The 19,039-nt window shown below is 43.1% G+C and overlaps 1 protein-coding gene across 3 annotated transcripts in view; it reads right to left on the reverse strand.

Annotated features, from left to right (window-relative positions):
• GATB (glutamyl-tRNA amidotransferase subunit B) overlaps positions 1–19,039 on the reverse strand; it is a 181,786-nt gene that overhangs the window by 51,540 nt on the left and 111,207 nt on the right. For 2 of the 3 annotated variants that reach the window (XM_029606930.1, XM_029607015.1), the window contains exon 10: positions 675–808. The exons of the other annotated variant lie outside the window; for it this stretch is intronic. In XM_029606930.1, coding sequence (XP_029462790.1) covers positions 675–808 — 134 coding nt within the window. The remainder of the gene's footprint in view (positions 1–674; positions 809–19,039) is intronic. 3 annotated transcript variants of the gene reach the window in all.

A 19,039-nucleotide genomic window follows, 5' to 3' on the forward strand; every position in this document is an offset into this window, starting at 1 on the left:
GGGGGGGGTGTGTGCTATTTTGGGTGGGATGGGAAAATAGGGCTCGCAGATTATTTTACGTAGAAGACCTACCCGGCCGCAAAAGTGGTTGCAAAAAGTCCACAGGTTTTTCAGTTACCACGGCACTCTCTTGCTCGCTTTGAAACTGCCCCCCACCCTCAACCCCGATAATGCTAACTTCTTTGACTGGCAAGGCAGATAAAAGAAGGATTTCCAAGCCCAAGCCCCACCAATGCTATCCCTGCTGCTGACTGGCAGGAGCTGCTGTTCTACGCCTGGGGATTTTTCACCCTCCCAACGCACCCAGCCCAGATACATGCCCCCACCCCCCCCCCCCCGAGTTGTGGACTGTCACTGTGGCAACTGGGATAGCTGAGTTGTAAGGTGATAAACTGGGGGGGGGGGGGGGGGGGAGGGAACCCCCACATAGTTGCAAATGAAGGTTCATGGGCACAGAATGAGCTGGGAACCCAAAGGAGCAGAAGAAAACAGCGGGGGCCGATCCCCTTCCACCATAAGGAATAAAAACAAGCGCGCTCTGAGATAGCGAGTCGGCCTCTGGCTCTTTATTCTCGTTTCTCTCGCTGTCTAATAAACTCTCTTTATTGAACCTGTCCAGAACACTTACCATACAATCTGTTTCATTATCGTAAAACGCCAACGTAAGCTTTTACCTCTGATGCACTGCTAGGTTCTCTTGTTTTAAATGACCCAGCAGATTATTTATAACCCAACCGATCGCTTTCTTGGGGTCCATCTGGGTCACCTTCACCACATTTTGAAAAAAGTCCTTCAATCCATCCTCATTCTGATTAAAAATAAAAAAAAAACCAAAACAAACAAACCAAAAAAAAAAACAAAAAACAGACAAGGCAAAAGAAAAACAGAGTCACTGGCAGGGTACTAAGATTAAAAGCTTTAGTTACATTAAGCTTTGTCCATTCATCACGAGTCCGCCTTCCTTTGCACGGGGCCTTAAAGTGGATTCCACATTCACCAATTCTGAAAGCCTTGGAATGCTTCCAGAGACTCATGTGAGATGATAATGAAAAAAAAAAAAAACCCGCTGTGGAAACACTTTGTAAGAAGATAACATCCAATGTGACAGCCTCCAGGCTTGCCTAGCACTGTCACAGGCATCCCAACAAACATGTCTGTGCCACAAAATGGGAGCTCTTACCCTGTACCTGCACTACTCTGAATGAGATGATTTAAAATGCGGTGCTTAAGATCTGTCTTTGCATTCACATATCTTAACGTAACAGGATGCAGGCCCGCTGCGCTGGATTACAGCCTCTTTTCTGCAAGCCAGGCCAGGAGTAGAGGGAGTTTACAAAACCACTGTGGAAAACCCATAACACTGAAGGATGGCTTCCCCTGATTAGGGCTAGGCTAAAGCCGCTGCCACTGCCCTCGCCCTTATCTAGTGCCTAAGCCATGGAAGTGCCTCCCCCATGAAGGAGCAGCCTGGGCACCCTGAAAAGCTGTGCTTGCTGACCAGAGGAAAGAGCCGGGAGGTGGGAGAGGCTGCTGCACACCTCCCCCCCGGAGCGTGCTTAAAGACACTCTAGTCCCTGACAGACGGGAGGCTTCTCTAAACACAGATTAGGCTAAGGATTCCGAGCAGAAAGCAGTCTCTTTCCAGGTCGTCCTATATCCAGGACATTCCTAGAGATCCGTCCACTCTGGGTTGGACTACTGTAGTAAGAGTAAGTGAACTAGTAGCTATGGTTAAAAAAAAACAACCCCAAAACAAACTTTTTTGATCTATAACGCTGGACTGAAGCGCTGTAAAAAAAAAACAAGCTTGGGTTTTCTTTTTATACCATTCTGGTCTACAGCCGAGCTGTCCTGCATTACTCCACGTCAATTTCACATAGCTTAGCATTAAAAAAAACCCAAAAAACAAGTGGTAAAATTTTTAAAACTCCAGGATTTTTCACTTTAGTATTTCTTTGGGTTATAAACAAGTGAAAAATGAGGAGAAACTAAACATGTTTTAAGAAATCCGCTGCTAAAACACAGAACGTTAGGGACACTGGATCATTCAGAAAAATATATTACCAGAACATACTATTATTTTTGTCATGGTATATGGCACTTTTTCCCATTACAGTTAATATTTCATGATGAGTACAGCAAAATATGATAGAGAGAGCCAGAACTGGAGAACGTTGCTGGGCTTCATTAATTCAACAGCGACAGGCTATATAAGTAAGATCATGCAAGTCAGATGAACACACTTCTTCTCTTTCGCCTATCAGCCCCCATCAGTTTTAGATTTATATATATCATCCTCCATCAAATTAAGGACCCAGGGTGGCTTACAACACAACATCAAACACACAATAAAAAATACAGTACAATGGCGCATACAAATACAATACAGTGGTATGTAAATACAAAAACAGACTAACTATCCCCCCTCCCTCCTCTCACAAGGGATCAGGAAAATGCACAAACACTCCCATCAGGAACACTACCCAAAAAATAAACCCAAACTACCTCCCAAAGGAGAGATCCTCTTTGGTACACCCCAGCGACGACGAAGAGCGCTGAATTATAGTAGATGACATGGAGGGGGAGGGGAAGGCATCCTCCTGCACAAAGTGTGTTACATAGGACAGATAATCCCATAACAAACTGGGAGCAGACTGGGAGCTCCTGCCGACTGACCCAAAACAAACGATTTAAGCTGGCGTGAATGCAGCAATTGAGGAACGGCAATAAATAAAACACTCTTTTCCCTATTTGAAGGTTTTTTTTGTTTTTTTTTAAATAGGTTGTGACTCTAATGTTTAAAAAAAAAAAAAAAAAAAAAAATATATCATGGCCCTTTAGTTGGGAAAATAAACCTTGTCCTGTGTACCCATAAAATGTAAAGAGTCGCACGTTTAAGTACCAGCACCGGCAACTCAGTCCTTCACCTTTCCTCGAGAGGAAGCTTCTCTGAAATTACAGGATATGAATTACCCTAAAAAGTGCAATTATTATTCCAAATGGTTTTTATCATTTGCCGCTGGCCTTTGCACTTAATTAATGAGCAAGATAACTGTAACTAGAAGCAGGCAAGAAGCTGGATCCTGGTAGCTGCAGGCTTTGAGGGTATCTATGCACAGCACAGACAAAGAAGCTAGTAATGAGTTTTTACACCTGGGCGGCTCTATTTGGATGGATGATCCAATGTATAATGTTCTTATTTCTCCTTCCCGTCGGCCTTGTGATAAAGCCTGTCAAGAGGAGGAAGTCTAGCCCAGTGAAGCTTTTCAGGGTCAGAATTTCAATCCGCAGTGTGAAGTGGACATGAAAATCTAAGACTTGCTTTTTGACAGAGCTGATAAATCAGGGAAAAAGGAAAGGATGTGGGCTTTTTCCTTTTGTCTAAAGACGAGTAGATTAGTAACCACTGCATGCAGCTCAACACACTTTCTAGCTGAGAATACTGTAAATAGAAATTCAGGTTTTTTTTTTCCCTGAGGAATGTCCCAGAATTGGCTCTTTGTCAGGTTCAAACTGCACGAGCCCAATGCACGAACAGTAATCCTAAATTTAGCCACACTGCAAGAATCATAACCGGATGCACATATACTACCCTCAACCCAAAGGTTAATTACAATCCCAGTGCTGAAAACAAATTTGCATATATTCATGGGAAAAACAGCAGACTATGAAAGCAGATAAGGAATGTAAATGGCAGATAAGGACCATAGGAAACTAGAAAGTGGTTACAAGTTTTTTAGAAAATGTTTTGCTTAGATTTCTGCAAGGGATATGCAATAGGTCTGCTTTCTGGACAGTAGCAAAAAAAAAAAAAAAAAAAAAAAAAGAAACCCACTAGCAAATATTAGCACCTACAAGCACACATACAAAGTAACATAGTAATGACGGCAGACAAAGACCAAATGGTCCATCCAGTCTGCCCAGCAAGTTTCTTATGGTAGTAACTACGGCTCTGTGCAGGTTACCCCCAGGTTTCAAGCGATATACAATAGAAGCCTCTTCTTATAAACAGAGAAATGACGGTGGAAAAGGACCGATGGTCCATCCAGTCTACCCAGCAAGCTTCCCATGGGAGTATCTGACGTGCAGGTTATCCCCATGTAACAGTCAGGGCTGCTTTGCCTATGGACTTGGCCATAGACGCAGACCTGTGTTTTTTCCTTAATGTCTGTGCATCAGTACCCCAGACTGTAAAAACGTCATGGCTCGGGTTGGCTGTCTCTGAATCCAAATTCCTCTTCCTTCTACCCCCCACTCCACTCCTTCGAAGCAGAGAGAGATGTTGCAGTTGCATCAAGGCTTATTGGTTAAGGGTAATAATCCCATGCCTTCTGTTAAGGGTAGTAACTGCTTCTCTGTGCAGGTTACCCCCATGCTTATCAGTTTCCCAGACCGTAAAAGTCGGGCCCCATTGATTGCTGTCTGAATCCAATCCCCCTTTTCCCGTGCGGTTGAAGCAGAGAACAATGTTGGAGTTGCATCAAAAGTATCAAGGCTTATTGATTAATAGTGGTAACTGTTGCACCAGCAATTTAGCCCCATGCATGCTTTATTTCCTTTAAACTGTATGTAAACTATATGTAAACTGTATATAATTTTACCATGTAAGCAATTGCTCTCTGCTTACCTGCACTGCTCTCCAGTTAGAAATTGTTAATCTATCCCTTTTCTTCCAACGGCCTTGTTCTACATTCCCTGTTTTAATGTAATTTCGCTTTCTGTGTTAACTGGTTTCCCCCCTAGTTTATTGTTAACCAGTACAATAAGACCTGGTCTTGAGCATAGATTAAAAGAATCTAAATAATAAATAAATAAATAATCTGTAGCAAAGATTTTATGTTCTGAAAAATAAAAAAAAAAGTCAGCACAGAGAACTTTTTTTTTCTTTGAATATTTATTACTCGCCTTATCAATAAAATTACCCTTAAGGCGATGGACTACAAAAATGGGTCACATTATAAAGAATAATAAATCAACGGTAATAACATAAGATGTGCTATCCTGGGTCAGATCAAAGGTCCACTGCGTCCAGCATCTGGTCTCTGACCGTGACCAGTCCAGGTTGTTAGAAAGTATCCAGAATATCCCAAAGAGCAGATGTTTACTTATTGTTCACGCCCAGGGATTTATTTATTTATTTATTTTAATTTTTTTCTATACCAGCATTCGTGATAATATCACATCAAGCCGGTTTACAATAAACAATGGGTGATAACCGGAACAGAGAACGAAATAATATGAACTATAAATAATATAGATGCAGTTACAATAAACAAGGAGACGTACAACTAGGAGCAAGAAGAAGACAAGATAGAAACTTTAACAAAGTGTATAAACCTGTAGAATGGAGGAATTTCCAAAAATGGATGTTTGAGATTTACAATGAATTGTTCAGTACAAATATGTAGTTTAACAATAAAGGCGAAATCATAAGTAATGAAGATTCTGGATGATTATAATGCTGAGGGGTAGGATACCAGGATGGTTATAATAATAAAAGATGTTGATTGGAGGTTGAATATTGGATAGAATAGTTTTTAATCTGCGTCTGGGAAGGCTTGTTTGAAAAGCCATGTTTTAAGTCTTTTTCTGAATGTCAGTAAGCAGGGTTCCTGTCTAAGTTCCGTTGGTATGGAGTTCCAAAGCGTGGGTCCTGCTGTGGAGAAAGCCCTATCTCTGTAAGTTATGTGGAGGGAAGTTTTGGAAGGCGGTACTTGCAGAGACTCTTTGTAGTACTCTCTTATGGGTCTGGAGGAAGTATGCTTTATGAAAGGGATTTGTAGGTTGAGAGGAGCGATTTGTTGGATGGATTTGTAGATTATGGTGATTGACTTATAAAGAATTCTGAAATGAATTGGTAGCCAGTGTAATTCTTTTAAGGATTGGGGAAATGTGCTCTCTTCTCTTTGTATTAGTTAGGATTCTGGCTGCAGTATTTTGAACCATTTGTAGCGGTTTGGTGTGTGCTGATGGGGTACCTAATAATAAAGAATAAAGGATAAGCGGAGGCTTTCCCAAAGTCCACCTGCCTATATGAATTGTTTATGGACTTTCCATCCAGGAAAGCCTGCAAGGGAGTCAGTTGGACCATTAGATAATCAAGGGGTAAAAGGGACACTTAGGGATGACAGAGCTATAGCAGAGAGACTAAATGAATTCTTTGCTTCAGTATTCACTGAGGAAGATGTAAGAGACACCATGCCAGAAATGATATTCAAAGGTGATGATTCAGCAGAACTGAAACAAGTCCAAAGAATAGAACATTACCTGGACCGGATGGTATACATCCCAGAGTGCTAAAAGAAATGAAAATGAAATTGCAGACCTGCTATTAGTAATATGTAAACTATCATTAAAATCATCTGTAGTACCTAAAGAAAAGGGATCAAGGGGTGATCCAGGAAACTACCGACCAGTGAGTCAGATGTCTGTGCCAGGCAAAATGGTAGAAACTATCAAAGAACAAAATTGCTGAACATATAAGATAGGCATAGTTTAATGAGACAAAGCCAACATTGATTTAGCCAAGGGAAGTCTTGCCTCACCAATCTGCTACATTTTTTGAGGGCGTAAATAAACACATGGATAAAGGTGAGCCAGTTGACACACTGTATCTGGATTTCCAGAAAATATTTGACAAAGTCCCTCATGAGAGACTTTTTAGGAAATTAGAAAGTCATGGTATGGAGGCAGTGTCCTATTGTGGATTGAGAACTGGCTAAAAGATAGAAAACGGAGAGTAAGGGTAAATGGTACATTTTCTCACTGAATAGTGGAGTGCCCCAGGGATTTGTCCTGGGACCACTGCTTTTAAATATAGTTATAAACTAATAGGAAATTGGAACGAGTGAAGTGCTCAAATTTGCTAATGACACAAAATTATATCATAAGAGAATTGTAGGAAATTGCAAGAGGACCTTGCAAAACTGGGAGACTGGGTATATAAATGGCAAATTAGATTTAATATGGACAGGTACAAAGTGATGCACTTAGGGAGAGTATCCCAAATTATAGCTACACAATGCAAGGTTCCACATTAGGAGTCACCATTCAGCAAAAGGATCTAGGCATCATCCTTGATAATATGTTGAAATCTTCTGCTCGGTGTTCAGCAGCAGCCAAGAAAGCAAATAGAATGCTAAGCATAAGGTTTATTAGGAAAGGATGGAGAATAAGAGAGAGAATATCATGCCTCTGTATTGCTCCATGGTGCGATCTCGTCTTGAGTATTGTGTGCAGTTCTGGTCACCACATCTCAAGAAAGATATACCAGATTTAGAAAAGGTATAGAGAAGGCTTACCAAAATGATAGAGGGGATGGAATGATTCCCCTATGAGGAAAGGCTAAATAGGTTAGGACTCTTCAGACTGTAAAAGAGATGGCTGAGGGGAGATATGATAGAGGTCTATAAAACAATGAGTGGACTGAGTAACATTAATCAGTTGTTTACTCTTTCAAACAGTACAAAGACTAGGGACACACACTGAAGTTACTAGGTGATACATTTAAAACTAATAAATATTATTTTTTACTCAATGCATAATTAAGTTCTGGAATTAGTTGGCAGCGGATGTCGTGAAAGCTATTAGAGCAGCTACGTTTAAAAATGGTTTGGACAAGTTCCTGGAGGAAAAGTCCATAAACCATTATTAAGATGGAGCTGCAGAAATCCACTTCTTAACCCTGGGATAAGCAGCTTGGAAAGCAGAGTTGCTTACCTGTAACAGATGAACTCTGAGGAAAGCACCATGTCGGTCCTTACACATGGGTGACATCATCAGAGCCCAGCACGGAAAACTTATGTCAAAGTTTCTAGAACTCTGACTGAGCCTCATTATACCATGCGTCCATGCGGGGGTGCCCTTCAGCCTTATAATATGGAATTCAAAAGAAGAAAATAATAAAGGAGAAGAAACCCATCTTGATGGGGTGGCGGGTAGGTTTCATAAGGACTGACATCCTGCTGTTCTCTGAGAACAGCAGTAATAGGTAAGCAACTTTACTTTCTCCGAGGACAAGCAGGATGGCAGTCCTCATACATGGGTGAATCCCTAGCTCAGGCTGCCCCCCCCCTACAAATAAAGGGGACCAACAAGCACAAATAGGTGCCAAAAGGCATAACAACAACCCATTTTGTTGGTAGCAGAGTGGAGGAGGGGGAGCAGCCTGAACAAAAACAAAGGCCCTAGGAGGGAACAGAGTTGGGCTCCACACCTCAAACAAGTTCTAAAGGACACTTTGGCCAAAACCTGCTGTTGCGTCAGCCACCCCTATCCAAACAATAATGTGATGTGAATGTGTGGCGAGAACTCCACATTGCAGCTCTGCAGATCGCCTCCATGGGAACTGCTCACAAATGGGCCAATGCTGCCATGGGTCTAACAGAGTGAGCCTTGCCATGGCCCCCAAGATGCAATCCTGCCTGGGCATAATAGAAGGAGATACAGTCCGCCAGCCAATTAGCGCCTGTTTAGCAACGGTGATACCCAGCTTATTCCTATCAAAAGAAACAAAAGTTGGGTGGACTGTCTATGGGCTTCTGTCAGCTCCAAATAGAAGGCTAAGGCTCTTTTGCAGTCCAAACTGTGCAAGGCTTGTTCACCTTGATATAAATTGAGCCTGGGAAAGAATGTTGGCAGGACGATGGACTGGTTAAGATGGAAGTCCAAAACCACCTTAGGTGGGAACTTAGGGGGAGTATGTAAGACCACCCTGTCAAGGAAAAACTTAGTACAAGGTGGGTAAGTCGATAAGGCCTGCAATTTGCTGAAGTGACCACCACCAAAAATATGATCTTCCAGGTCAGGTACTTCCAGTTACAGGAGCGCAGTAGCTCAAAGGGAGCTTTCATCAGTTGAGCTAACACTAGGTTGAGGTCCCAAGACACGCAAGAGGCTTTAGGGGAGGCTTCAACTGAAGCAGGTCCTGCATGAAACATACAACTATAGACTGTACAGAGATGGGCGTACCATCTACACCACAGTGGTAAGTGTCAGTTGCACTTAGATTAACTCTAACAGAGTTGGTCTTCAAGCCAGCTTCCAATAGGTTTAGAAGGTAGTCAGTTTGTGTGAGGAGCAGAAAAATGGATCTTGGGCCTTCTGCTTACACCACACAGAAAACCTCCTCCACTTCAGTGCATAGGTGCTCTTGACCAGTCAGTCGTCCAGATATGGGAAAACAAATTCCTAGCCTGCAAAGGTGTGCCACCACCATGGCTAGGCATTTTGTGAAGACACCTGGGGCCGACACATGCCCAAACAGCAGCACACGATACTTAGAAACATAGAAATGATGGCAGAAGAAGACCAAACGGTCCATCCAGTCTGCCCAGCAAGCTATGCACTTTTTTTTTTCTCATACTTCTGTTACTCTTGGCTCTTAGTAACCTTTTGGTTCTATTTCCCTTCCACCCCCACCATTAATGTAGAGAGCAGTGTTGGAACTGTATGCAAGTGAATATCTACCATAGTTAGGCGAAGTAACCGCCGCAATAAGCAAGCTACACCCATGCCTTTGTTTACCCAGACTATGTAACTCAGTCCTTGTTGGTTATTGTCTTTATATAGATCCACCTTTCTACATTCCCCCCTGCCGTTGAAGCAGAGAGCTATGCTGGATGTGCATTGAAAGTGACGTATCAGACTTTCTCCCCTGCCGTTGAAGCAGAGAGCTATATTGGATATGCATGAAGTATCAGACTTTCTCCCCTGCCGTTGAAGCAGAGAGCTATGTTGGATATGCGTTGAAAGTGAAGTATCAGACTTTCTCCCCTGCTGTTGAAGCAGAGAGCTATGTTGGATTTGCGTGAAGTATCGGACTTTCTCTCCTGCCGTTGAAGCAGAGAGCTATGCTGGATATGCAGCACTGAAAGTGCTGTTTTCCCACAACGAATCGGATACACTTCCAATGTCTTCGGAAGATCTTGAGGTGTGTAAGCATCTTTCAGATCCAGGGACCATAGCCAGTCCACCTTCTGCAAGAATCAGAACAAGATGCCCAAGGAAACCAACTGGAACTTTCCTTTTTTTGATGAATTTGTTCAAGGCCCTTAGATCTAGGATGGGATGGAGTCCCCCTGTTTTCTTTGGTATCAGGAAGTACCAGGAGTAAAATCCATGCCCCCTTTATCCTGGGGAAAAGGTTTGACCACTCTGGCTGTTAAGAGGAAGGGGAGCTCCGCTACTAGTACCTCCTTATGCGCTACCGAACTTCAGAAAAAGCTTGGGGCAATTTGTCAGGGTGTCCAATAAGTTCAATTGGTACTCTTAGCAGATGATGGAAAGAACCCACTGGTCTGAGGTTACACTAGTCCACTGGTTCACAAAGAACCATAGCTTTCCCCTGACTGGCAGATCTATCACCCTGGGTATGGGTGACTGGGCTATGTTCCCTACTATCCAGTCAAAACCTCATCCCTAGAGTTGATTGAGATACCGGCTGGGGCTTTGGAGTTTTGTTGCCTGGGGCGGCCACGAGAGCCCTGATGAGACTGACAGGATCAAGGGGGCGGAAGATAGTACTTTGTGTAGAAGAAGGAACTCCTTGGCCCGGACCTCAATGACCTCTTGGATGAGGAGGGTTGGTCTGGAGTGCTAGTGGTGAGCTGCTGAAGGATGGCATGATGGTCCTGGATTTGGGCCACCAGATCCTTGACCTTATCTCCAAAGAGATTGTCTCCCATACATGGCACGTCAGCGAGTCGCTCCTGTTCTTCTGGTATGAGATCCGAAGCCTACAGCAATGAGAGCCTATGGGAGCTGATTCCCTCTGCAGAGGCCCTTGATGCCATCTAGAAAACATTGTAGGTCGAGCGAACTTCACGTTTCCTGCACTCCAGGCCCTTATGCACCAGTGACAGGAGTGTCTCTTGCTGCTGCTGAGGCAGTTGCTGGGCAACATCCTGCATCTGCTTCCAGATGTCCCGTGTATATTGGCTCATGTAGAGCTAGTAGGCAGCTATGTGGCAATAAGTATAGTACCCTGAAACAACTTCCTCCCAAGAGGGGGGATGATCACATCGCTCTGTGATCCTTCCCCAGGGGCACAGAGGAATGGGTCTGAGAGCACTTGGTCTTCTTGAGAGTGGATTAGATGACCACCAATTGGTGGGGCAGCTGACACGTGTCGAATCCGAGAGCCTTTTGGACAAGCTAACCACGTCAACCTTCCTGTTCACAGTAAGTACTGTGAGAGGGTATTCCCACATCCTCAACAATAACTCCACAAGGATCTCACACACTGGGACTGCCACGATCTCCTTGGGAGGCTCCACAAACTGGAGGCCATAAAGCATTTTGTGCCTGTATCTTCTTCAGTCATCCATCAACTTAAAGGGAAAGGCCTTTGCCATCAACCGAACAAACCCTGTAAAGGTGGTCTTCCTGTGGGGACTTCCTCCTCTCCTCTGGAGGAGATGGATCTGAAGAGAGACCATCGTCAGAGACCAAGGATGAGTCATCCCCCCAGAGTCACAGATGCCCTTGTCCTCAGTCATCGACAGGGGATGAGGCCCTATGTGCTTGGCCTCCGCACAGAGATGCAGGCACTGATGGATCTGGACATGGGACCCTAGGCCCGGGTCTTCTCTGGCCTCTGAGGAGCTTCCTCTTCCAAGGAATCGGCAACGGCAACTAGATAGGCAAGGAAGTAGTGGTGGTGCCCCGCAGGGCATCAATGCCATCCTGGGTGCAGACGCTGGCTGGGTCAGTAACATGCTAATAAATGCATGCAGGGATTCTAGCAGCAGCTTAAGGAGAGTTAGTGTTGGTGTCGGTGCCATGACATGGAGGCCGTGCATCACCTTCTCGATGGCCAGCTGCACATGCCTTTCCACTCTCTCTTCAAATATCGTCATTGCCAAAACAGGCTGAGACGCAGGAGGTGTAACCAGATCCTCTTTGGAACTGAAAGGAGGATCAATGGCTGGCATCGGGACTGCCATGGGATCACTTCAGGTGTATCACAGCCGAAACAGGTGCAATCCCTGTGCCTGGCACCATGTATAGACGGGGACTGATGCCAATGTTTCTTCGGCTTCCCTCAATGATCGGAACGGTCCTTCCCCGGTGATGAGGCCGACAAACCCAACATCCTCGACTTGGAGGAGCTCAACAATGGCTGGTCACCGGCGTCCCTCTCATCAGATGACTTCTATGGAACTGATGGCTCCACTGATGTTGATGGCTCAGTGTCCATTGGAGTGGCCGCAAGGTCCTTCGATGCCAATGCCTCCGATGCTGATGGATCGGTCTTCTTCAGCTTGAAGATGAGCTCCATCTTGTCAAGCTGGATCTTACGTCCCTTTGGGGTCATCCTGGTGCACTTGCTGTAACCCTGGACGTTGTGCAATGCCCCAAGGCAGAGGACACATCTATCATAGGGATTTGTGATGCACATGGTCCTCGAACACTTGGAGCACCGCTTAAAATCCAAAGTGGACATATCATCATGAAATAATAGGGACGCAAGATCGAAATTGATGACAGCTGCTGTCAATAGCCAGGGGTAGTGAGAGCACCACCACCCTGGGGGTATCAATAATAAAAATAAACTTACTGATAAATTGTCGAAAAACCTAACGCTAACGGGAGAACCATGGGAACCCTGTACTGACTGTGCAAGGCAGCAAAAAAGAATTGCAAAGAAAGTTTGAAAAAGTAGGCCAAAAGTTGGCAAAGTGAGGCTCTCACACAACCGCCAGACAGACTCAGTGGAAAAGAAGAGACTGAAGGGGATCCTGTGTGGACGCGTGGTATAATGTATGCAGAAGTATGCTCAATGAGACTCAGTCAAAGATCTAGAAACTTTGACATACGTTTTCCGTGCCAGGCTCCATCCAATGATGTCACCCATGTGTCAGGACTGTCTTTCTCCTTGTCCTTCAGAGAAAACTAAAAATCGAGACCAGAAAGCCCTTTAATTTCTCTTACAATTTCTGTTGAGAAATATTTTCCCCTGTGGAATAATTAAACTCTACAATTTATTCCTCAATTAGACATATACACACCCATAAAAGCATAAGAAATTGCCATACTGGGTCAGACCAAGGGTCCATCAAGCCCAGCATTCTGTCTCCAACAGTGGCCAGTCCAGGGTACAAATACCTGGCAAGTACCCAAAAACTAAGTATATCCCACACTACTGATGCTAGTAATAGCAGTGGCTATTTTCTAAGTCAACATGATTAATAACAGGTAATGGACTTCTCCTCCAAGAACCTATCCAAACCTTTTTTAAACCCAGCTAAACTAACTACACTAACCACATCCCCTGGCAACAAATTCCACAGTTCAATTGTGCGTTGAGTGAAAAAGAATTTTTTCCAGTTAGTTTTAAAGGTGCTACATGCTAACTTCTTGGAGTGCCCTTAGTCCTTCTACCATCCGAAAAGCAAACAACCAATTCACATTTACCCACTCTAGACCTCTCATGTTTTCAAAGACCTCCATCATACCCAACCTCAGCTGTCTCCTCTCCAAGCTGAACAGCCCCAACCTCTCCAGTCTTTCCTCAAAGGGGAGCAGTTCCAACGTTTTTAAACCCAACTACACTAACTGCACTAACCACATCCTCTGGCAACAAATTCCAAAACTTAATTGTGCTTTGAGTGAAAAAGAACTTTTTCTGATTAGTTTTAAATGTGCTACTTGCTAACTTCATGGAGTGCCCCCTAGTCCTTCTATTATCCGAAAGAGTAAATAACCGATTCACATTTACCTGTTTCTAGATTTCTCATGATTTTAAAGACCTCTATCGTATCCCACCTCAGCTGTCTCTTCTCCAAGCTGAACAGCCCTAACCTCTTTAGCCTTTCCTCATAGGGGAGCTGTTCCATCCCTTTTATCATTTTGGTCACCCTTCTCTGTACCTTCTCCATCACAACTATATTTTTTTTTAGATGCGGCGACCAGTACTCAAGGTATGGTCTCACCATGGAGCGATATAGAGGCATTATGACATTTTCTGTTTTATTCACAATTCCCATTCCCTTCCTAATAATTCCTAACATTCTGTTTGCTTTTTTTGACTGCTGCAGCACACTGAGCTGACAATTTCAATGTATTATTCACTATGTCGCCTAGATCTTTTTCCTGGGTGGTAGCTCCTAATATGGAACCAAACATCGTGTAACTACAGCATGGATTATTTTTTCCTATATGCATCACCTTGCACTTATCCACATCAAATTTCATCTGCCATTTGGATGCCCAATCTTCCAGTCTCACAAGGTCTTCCTGCAATTTATCACAATCTGCTTGTGATTTAACTACTCTGAATATTTTTGTATCATCTGCAAATTTGATTACCTCACGTCTTATTCCTTTCCAGATCATTTATAAATATATTGAAAAGCACCGGTCCAAATACAGATCCCTGAGGCACTCCACCGTTTAACCTTTTCCACTGAGAAAATTGACCATTTAATCCTACTCTCTGTTTTCTTTCACCCAGTTTGTAATCGATGAAAGGACACCGCCTCCTATCCCATGAGTTTTTAGTTTCCTTAGTAGCCTCTCATTAAGGACTTTGACAAGCGCTTTCTGAAAATCCAAATACACTACATCTATTGGCTCACCTTTATCCACGTTTATTAACCCCGTCAAAAAAATGAAGCAGATTTGTGAGGCAAGACTTGCCTTGGGTAAATCAATGCTGACTGTGTTCTATTAAACCATATCTTGCTCTGTGATTTTGATCTATAGAATAGTTTCCACTATTTTTCCTGGCACTGAAGTCAGGCTTACTGGTCTATAGTTTCTTGGAGTGCCCCTGGAGCCCTTTTTAAATATTGGGGTTACATTGGCCATCCTCCAGTCTTCAGGTACAATGGATGATTTTAATGTTAGGTTATAAATTTTAACTAATAGATCTGAGATTTCATTTTTGAGTTCCTTCAGAACCCTGGGGTGCATACCATCCGGTCCAGGTGATTTGCTACTCTTTAGCTTGTCAATCTGGCCTACTACATCTTCCAGGTTCACAGTGATTTGGTTCAGTTTACCTGCATCATCACTCTTGAAAACCATCTCTGGATCTGATATCTCCCCAACATTCTCATTAGTAAACACAGAAGCAAAGGATTAATTTAGTCTTTCTGCAATGGCCTTAACTTCCCTAAGAGCCCCTTTAACCCCTCGGTCATCTGTCTGTTCTCCTCTCAATGTCTTGGCTAAACTGTAAGATCCATGGAGCAGGTGGTGTCTCCTATCTGTATTTGTATAGTGCTGCACGAGCCTTGTAGCACTATGTGAATCAACATTATTATATATATTTTAACCACATTTACGTTCACACTTTGATAAATGATTCTTCACGCTCTACTACTCACTTCAATTAACAGTAGAAGCACAATGGGGCCAATTTGCAAAGAGTCATTTAACAGCAAAATATGAATTTCAACCAGCTGTATTTAGCCAAAGTTTCAGCTGAAACTAATCAGCTAAGTTTTTTTGGCTGAAAGTTTTCCTAAATGTAACTGATCAAAATTTGTCCAGTTAGATTTGGGCCTATTAATTGCATGGTTAGGGTTAGCAACATAAACTTGGCTGGTTAGCGCTAAGAGGGTAATTTTTAAAGGCCATTCCGACAGGTAAAACGGTGCTTTAGCCCTGGAAATGGCTTTTCATAAAATTGCCTTCCTGGTATGCGGGTAAACTTACGTGTGCATGTCCTGTATTTGCAGAAGGTTTAACCAGACTGAGCAGAGGCAGACCTAGGGAAGGGTTTGGGACTTGTGTGTATACTTTTGCATTTTCAAAAGTATGTGTATAAATTTTCCCCAAATTGTTTCTGCCCAAAAATTAGCAGCTATAAATCTATGTTGTTGGCTTTAGTGGAATAATTTTCAAAGCAAATATATATGCAAGTTCACTTGGAAATTCAGTGTAACTTATGTGAACTGTTATAAAATTTCCCCTAATACAGTTAAGTAATATACCTGCCCCGGGAACACACCTGGAGCCATCCATTTATTTTATTTTTTTTAATTGGCTAAATATATGTACCTTGCTGCCAGGTTCCTAGCCTAGATTATTACTTAGATCACAGTTCTGTTGCCTGCCCAACACAGGATTTATTCTTAGACAACAGGATTAATAGAAACAGTGCAAAAGTTATCTTCGCCTTCAAAGCTATCACACGCTATACGCTCTTGCAGGACATGGAGCAGGGACAGTCCACTGTCCCTAGTATCAAGTCCAAATAAAAACAAGGCAGAATCAGTTCATGGCACCCACAACAGGGCATAGTTCTAAGATCAACATATCAAGGTTCACATATACACACACTTAACAGGTCCATGTAATACTTCACGGGTCATGATCTCCTCACTAGGCTTCCATGCAGCACAATCAACCAAGCAGCCCAATTGCTGAGAATAAGGTGTTGCACCCAAAGAACCCCCTTTTCAAAGACCAAGACCCAGTCCTGATCCTCTGGTGTGTTTTGCCACGATGCCTGTGGCAGGTTCGATACTACACTTCTTCCCTCACATATCTCAGATTCATCAGTGCCAGGGCTGTGGCCTCTCACACAGCAGGCTGCCATTTAAGACAGGGCAGAACTTTTTTCTTTTGACCCTTACGCTTGCATATTAAGATGGCAAAATTTAGCCAGTCAAAGGAGGCACCATTTTTTTGCCTGGTTATCTCCCAAAGTTAAATCGTTCGAAAATTAATCCCATGGCAAATGTTTAAATGTTTACTTTAATACTATAAATAATTAAAAATTTCCAATGTACTCTTAAATGTCCTTACTGACTAAAAATTGAATTGTTTCGAATAAATAAATTCAAGATGCAAACAACCTGTACAAAAACATAGCAGGTGATTTTCTATCCAGTAAAGCTTTATGAAAAACAACTCTTTTTTTTCACTATACTGCTATTACAAAATATGCAACATAGAATTTACAACTACTAGGATTTACTGACCTAGGATGTATATTTCTACTTATGAGAAAGTATCTGACTGCTATGTTGGATTCATCATTCAAACAAGGACAGGAGAGAGGCAACATGAATAACTTTAAGAGCTAACTGGTAGGGTGGTTTTGACTTTTCCTAAATATATTTCTGCATGCAAACATTTTTAAAACGTATTTTATGGTACAATTTTAGTGAGTTACAGTCCTGTGTACTGAACACAAAGAGAGAACATGTTTTACATACATAATGTAATTGCAATGTTTGTGAATCAGCTAAAATTAATAAAAGCACTTTTTTCATCTTTAAATAAAAATGTATTTATTTATTTTTACTGCCTGAAAGGATTTCGAATGCAAGGCAGATTTTTTTTTTTTGTGCACTAAATTGGGAAACATTTTCTGCTAACAGTGGAAGCCCCCTTTTCCTGACCCCATAATCTGGATAAATTAGAAGGAAAATCTTTTTTTTTTTTTACAAAAATCCTAAATGAAGGTTTTCCAAAAGATTAAACCTACTTTGTTCAGATAAGGACTACTTAGCACACCCATTCTTGTCCATTTCTGTGTTCACTGTAGACCCTACTCAGTCTCTGATCTTCTCCATTCCTCATCTTGCCATTACAGCCATCGCCTCAGCATTACAGCCCTCTGCGTTTGCCTCGAGCATGCCTGAATCCTGGTGTGATTCTGGTTTACTAGCACCTCTCTACCAGTGGGGCAATTCTAGGCATCCACCACTGTCTTCTCAGGGAAGGCGTTTATTTCTTTGAGCTTAGTCGAGGATTCTTCCAAGTATTTACACAATTGCATTAGTGCTCCCATCAAAGTTGCCCCAGTATGGATAACCACTCCTCGGATCTCTTTCAGGAGACCACCTCTGGAGCAGCACTGGGATCTCCCACTGTCAGCTTCAATAAAAACTGAATCCCCTGGTGTGCTATGGGCTGGAATACCCCTTAGCACAGAGCCTTCCTTGTACTTTGCCTGGTCTGCCTCTGCTATTCCATGTTCTACGTCACTCCCAGTCACTACTTGCAAGAGTAAATGCATCCCCTTCACAAGACCGCCACTCCTGGAGCTTCCTTCAGCTATCCCAGCATCAGTGCAGGGTCCTCCAGCCGCAGAAATGACTCTACAAGGCTAACATCTGTCTGAGTTCCAGTGCCTCTTTCAGCTCACAGAAGATCTCACTTGTGAACTCAAAGAAGTGCTTGGACTCAGGGGGCTGACCAAACGCCTCCCTCCTGCTGCTCTTCTCCACTAGCCGCTTCAATCTTTGCAACCCGCTGAACAGAGTCAATGGGCCCATCAATGACCCAAAGTCACCACTGGGTAACTTTCACATTTCTTTTGTTCATGCTGGAAAGGGCAAAAGACATCAAGCATGCAGTTGAAAATAAGTTTGGTGGAGCTCCAGTTGTGCTTTGTTGTTTGCTGCCATCTGGTTCCTCCCAAAGTCAGTTAACTTTGTTGTGCCTTTAAAATCTAGAACATGGATTTTAAATGCTTTAAAATATATTCTGAATTATTATATAGCTAAACAGGTATAAAACAAGCATACTTATTCAGAGGTGGCTGGAAGACCATAATATAAGTGATGTGACAAGAGTAGGGTTGGTCTCCCCCCACTTGCCCTCTGACACTTTCAACTGGCCTGGGCCTTGCCCCTCCTTCCACTTTCTCTCTCGCAGTGGCAGTTCTCAGCTAATCACACCGCTCTGGCTCAGTTGCAGTAAAGACTCAATCCTGCTTCCTCCTTTCTAGATCCTAGGGCCAGCAAAGGACAACGTTGGCTCTATTCCACCCAGCTGGAAAAAGTCTCTGCCTGCTGCATCTTCTGATTTTCCCTCCTTCCTGTATTGTAGCTAAGCTCTGCCTTCACAAAAAAAAATGTTTCAGCACTGAGAGGCTAACTACAGAAAGGCTGCTATTGGACACAGTACCCTCCCGTTCTCCCTGCCAGCTGTACAAGGAGCATCTCAAGGAGTGCTCACCAGTAACATTCCAACAATGGAGAGTGAGAGAGAGTGGGCTACTCTGAAAGAGCAGGCCTTCTTTTAAGGAAAGGCATTTTGGTGGTATGATTTGCACAATCACCGCCACTCCTGGCTA

Source organism: Rhinatrema bivittatum, chromosome 1 (genome assembly GCF_901001135.1).
Source record: "Rhinatrema bivittatum chromosome 1, aRhiBiv1.1, whole genome shotgun sequence".
In the NCBI taxonomy this organism is placed as follows: Eukaryota; Metazoa; Chordata; class Amphibia; order Gymnophiona; family Rhinatrematidae; genus Rhinatrema; species Rhinatrema bivittatum.